Below are 5,094 nucleotides of genomic sequence, written 5' to 3' on the forward strand. Positions count from 1 at the left end.
TGCATAATTTTGGGTCTCAAACTGACAGCTGTCACCTTGTTAAATGAAGAGAATGGTAAAATACTCTTATCAATTGAGTTGTTTTACAACTACAAACATATGTTGGGTCGCGCGGAAAAAAGCCTGAGAAACGCTGTTCTATTGTATTTGAAAAGTAAAGTAAAGCAATTGTATAATCAATATATATCTCTACAAATTAAATAAATGAGTTGAGTAAATCAACGACTAAACATTCCAATTGGCTATAATAAATTATCATTTATATTACCTGTCGTTTCCATCTTACACATGTTTGATTCGATCTTAAACAGAAACGCGTAAACATAAATAAAGTTTACCAATTATAGTCATTTACCATTAAATATATTATTTATTAAACTAGCATAAAATGTATGCGTAATGGTATGTAGGTTAATTATTTTAAGTCTTCTTAGTGGTGTTTACATTCTAGGTTTACATACAATTAGAAATTAAATACATTTAAATTGGAAAGACCTTTAATTCGTTCCAAATACGAGCTGCCCTCCTTTTATGCAAGTAAAATTAAATTACATAAATAGATTGTTTAATTAAATATACGACTTTTACTAGAATATATTATGGTTTGTTTTAGTTTTTATAATAATTAATTATTATAAAATTATTATTGATTATGCTCGAAGTTGTAATACATTAATTAAATAAATTAATGAATTTTAATTATAACTTCCAAATAATATATTCAAATTTCTGTTATTATTTGCGATATAATATGTTATTTTATACAATGCATAATTAAATATATTATACAATGAATCAATTACCTTTATTTAGTTTATTATTTTTATTAAATAATGATTTTGATTTTATATGAAATTATAAAAAAAAATCAAATATTTGTTATGTTTCTAAAAATACTAGTCCGCTAAATTCTTTTTCACATTTATTGGATTTAAAAACAGATCTAAATTATAGTTGAGATGTTGGCATTCTCATTAAACTTCTACATTTTTAACTATGGTTTGTATATTATTAGTAAAATCAATACTTATTTCGAGATGCTCGAATATAGGTACAGGAAAGGAATCTTCGAAGGGTAGAAATATTTAATTCCACACTGGCGGTATTCACACACATGTTTATTTAAGGACATCACAGATAGAAAATGACACAAAGAGAGAAAAACATAGGAAAAATAGAGATCTTACAGTATAGCCAGTCCAAGGTACAAGAGACACTAGACTAGACTAGAGGAGGATTAGAGATATACTACACCTTATATACCATGAAGAGGTAGTACCCTTATAAGTCCTTCCTGGGATATTTGATTATTATTATATTCCAGGATATTCCAGCTATGGGCTGAAGTAGGTCTGCAAAATGACGTCATATAAATGAACTTTTATTTTCTTATTTTATCTGTTTTTTATTTAGTTCTTGGATTCAATCAATCCGGGAAATTGGCGCAATCGATTACTAATGCGCTAAAATAATGAAAATAGTTGGAAATTGACTAAGAAAGGATCAGAATTTATAATTATAAAAATCATACTTCATTTGATTGGAGAGGTTTGCTAAACATTATTGTTATTGCAAAATTAATCAGATTTGTCTTCATTAATGAATTTATACATGAAAACAACGACAAATATAAAAATATAAATACAATTTACAAATAATTGCACTGTAGTATACTGAAATTTCGACAAATTAAAAATATTTAAATACAAAATAGAACGTTTGAACAAGGACTATAATTTGTTATAGAATTATATACAAAGCGGCCATCTTCGATGGGAAGACACGTCAATACCTGAAATAAAAAACATTTTGCAAATTTTACCGTCATTAACGTTTTCTTCGACCAACGTTTATATTAAATAGTAATAATCGATATTTACAATCACTAGAACGCAATTAGTCTTAATTTGTATTTATGAAATATGTTTACTGCGACGACCGACAGCTTATTTAATTCGTTTCGTAATTATTACAATAAAAACTTTTCCTAATTAAAATATTTACAAAAAATAAACTGCATTATTTAAAAACATGATTTAAAGCTTTAGTGCATAACTGTGGTGCTTTTTCTTGTCTCCCAGAAAAGTATATACTTGTTTTTCCGCTTAAATTTCCTGAAAAATATGTAGGTTAAACTTTGTTAACTCTGCATAAATTTACATTGAAGAATGAAGTTGCCTCCGCGGTGGGTATTTAAAGTTCCAAATTTGTTCGAAGGGTTTTGGGGCAAAGGTCTGGGAACTTGCCGAGCGCACTTCCTTCTTTCTCTCTCCGTCTCACGCTCCTTTTTTTATGTAATCGTTTCAGTTCCTAATCTATCATAGACTAATCTCGTTTCGCGGCAAAGTGTCACGCATCAATTTCAGTTTACTTTTGCACCATTCCCCTTTATATTATTATTGCAAGAAGAGCAGGAGTGAAGAAGATAGAGACGCGTTGAATGAAAAATTAAATTTTATGTTGAGGGTATATGTATTAATAAGAAGACGGTTTTTGATAGATAGATCGAGGGGGGCTCGAATAACCGGAGGTGGGCCAAGATAAATGGCCAGGCCTGAGGACCCACCTCCAAACAAATTCGATCTATATTGAGCGAGTGCTGGGAGGAGAGGTGAATCTCTCGTAAATTACGTAAGGTGCGGAAAACGGGGCTTTCCCCGCCTTCGGGTTACGTTTTCACTTTTCGCGGACACTTTTTGATTTACTTTACGGCAATTTCATTTGATTTATAATAAATCGTATGTCTTTAGAGAGAGAAAAATATTAAGAAATTTATAAGTAATAACTTCCATGAATGGCGATTCCTTGTACTTTCCCTTACAAGTATACCGGCGCTTGGATGTACGGTATATTCCTGTCCTCCTCCGACCATATTGCCAGAACGATTTCATCGCATTCCCCCTCTTCATCATAGTAGTCCAGTTCTATAACCCTGGACTCTGGCACCAAATCACAGTTTGAATCACCATCTTCTTGGTTCTTAAATTCAGCCACAATCATCCCAACTGCCTGCTCCTCCTCCACCAAACGGTCATTTTCACTGTTCACTTCGTCGTCTTCATGTCTATCGACGTCAATCTCAAGGTTTGCGGAATTAGCATTGACACATCCAAAAAACTAGAATTTTAAACTTATTTTAATAAAGTTGATTTCCATCAAAGAAATATTTTTGTATTTGACTTACGGTTTTGAAGGATTTGAGAATTTTCTCCATCATTTTTTTCTTTTTGTAGATGATTACACTGATATCGGATCGCAAAAACGTTGTTGCTTTTTATTGAAAAACTTTCCTAGCTCACTTAAACTTATTTTAATTAATGTATTCTCGGGCAAATCCCGTCTATCGTTATTGCTAAGCAATACAATTGTGATCTATATGCTTAAATTTTTAAAGAACGTTAAAAACTTATCTATTTATTTGTATAAAATAGCAACTTTTCAATATTTGATGCTCCATCTTCTAATCTATTTATCATTTATTTATATATTTTTATTCTGATAACATTATTTAATATTATTTTGCTACTTAAACAACCTATAAAAATATTGGTATATACAATAACCGGAGGAATGACCAAATTAAAATATCTCTCTTATATAAATTAATAATATTCAGCCTCATGGTTAAAATAATTAACTTTGTATTTATAATAACTATAAAATTGATCAAAATGATGTTATTGTATAAATAATGAGACATCGGCGTAAATATATATATTTTGGGGTAAGTAAAGTTACCCGATCACTGCTCCAAGTTGTAACGTTAAGACAAGAGATTCCCTATTTGACAGACTTGAGACACGATAGTATACAACGCAGAAGGCGCAGTGGTACAGTGCATTTATTGGCCACGCACATACATGGAGTCCCTAATTCCTAAAAATATAATGTGTAAACAAAGTTGGACAAATCAGGAAACGCACCATTATTTGTAGAACAATGAATCCAGAGTTTTATACAATATACTTATTTGTAATTTCAACATAATCGTTAGTATTGCTTGCATAGTTTTGAATAACAAACAATGCATGTAGATATGATCACAATTATTTTAAAAGAATGCATTTTTTTAAATTAAAAAGTTCCATTAAACCAAAAAAAAAGTATAAAATCAATCTTCTAGAATCATTTCTCAATATATTAATGAGAAATGAGATAACAAATTCCATACATTTTTCATGACGTGTTTAAAGATTAATAATAATCAGAAGTTGGTAATTTAAGTAATTCCAATGGAGCTTATTACACATTTATTAAATAAATGTATTTATTCGGCTAATATAATTGTATAATATATTATTTAAAATGTAAAATTATTTTGATTTTTATTTATATAGAAATATTAGGATATATTTTTGTAATGAGTAATATTAAATGCAGTATTTTGTAATTCATTTTAAGATTGCATGCAGTATTCATTTTAGATTTAAATAACAAGGGGCAAGCGGAATCCTGTTCCATTTATTCATTTTAGGTATACAATAACTGACATGAAATATTCAGTGAATTATGTCGCAGTTAATAATTTACATTAGGAAACAATCTCACCAATATATTAAAAATATTGTAATTAAATTAAATGTAAATCTATTGGTTACTTTATTTAGTCGACATTATTCATAATTAAGTTGATTAATTAGATTTCTTTTATTTTTGCATTTTAGTACAATATGATTTAGTAGAATTCCCATTGATCTATGTTTTTAGACATTAAAAGATTCTTTGAGAATTGTAAATATTATTTATTGTAATCTTCGTTGTTCAATGAAAAATTTGGACCGACGCCTGAATAGAAAATATATATTTATATATGTTATCTTAACAGTTATTCTCTTCAGACAGTTATAAATTAAATATTTTACTACAAGACTAATAGAACTAAGATTGTTCTAAAATAAATAGAATAGAAGAAATAGTTATATATATATATATGTTTTAAATTATTCTAATTACTAATATTACCAATATAAAAAATAGTAATTATGTTTGAAGTTATATAATGTTCGGGATAGCGCGTACGCAGTCCCGGCTACCAAAAATTTGCGCCCGAGTTATCCACATTAGGGATAATCGCAAGGGTCAGCCCGTCCGAAG

The 5,094-nt window shown here is 29.0% G+C and overlaps 1 protein-coding gene across 1 annotated transcript; it reads right to left on the reverse strand.

Moving 5' to 3' along the window:
* Positions 1-1,627: 1,627 nt before the first annotated feature.
* On the reverse strand, positions 1,628-3,350 carry LOC108556942. Its single transcript, XM_017913293.1, has 2 exons — positions 3,185-3,350; positions 1,628-3,117 (listed from the first exon to the last, which is right to left on the reverse strand). The coding sequence occupies exons 1-2, from the start codon at positions 3,215-3,217 to the stop codon at positions 2,818-2,820; spliced, it is 333 nt and encodes a 110-aa protein (XP_017768782.1). The 5' UTR covers positions 3,218-3,350; the 3' UTR covers positions 1,628-2,817.
* Between the last annotated feature and the right edge of the window lie 1,744 nt (positions 3,351-5,094).

This window comes from Nicrophorus vespilloides, unplaced genomic scaffold (assembly GCF_001412225.1).
Source record: "Nicrophorus vespilloides isolate i.1.1-1 unplaced genomic scaffold, Nicve_v1.0, whole genome shotgun sequence".
NCBI classification, from domain to species: domain Eukaryota; kingdom Metazoa; phylum Arthropoda; class Insecta; order Coleoptera; family Silphidae; genus Nicrophorus; species Nicrophorus vespilloides.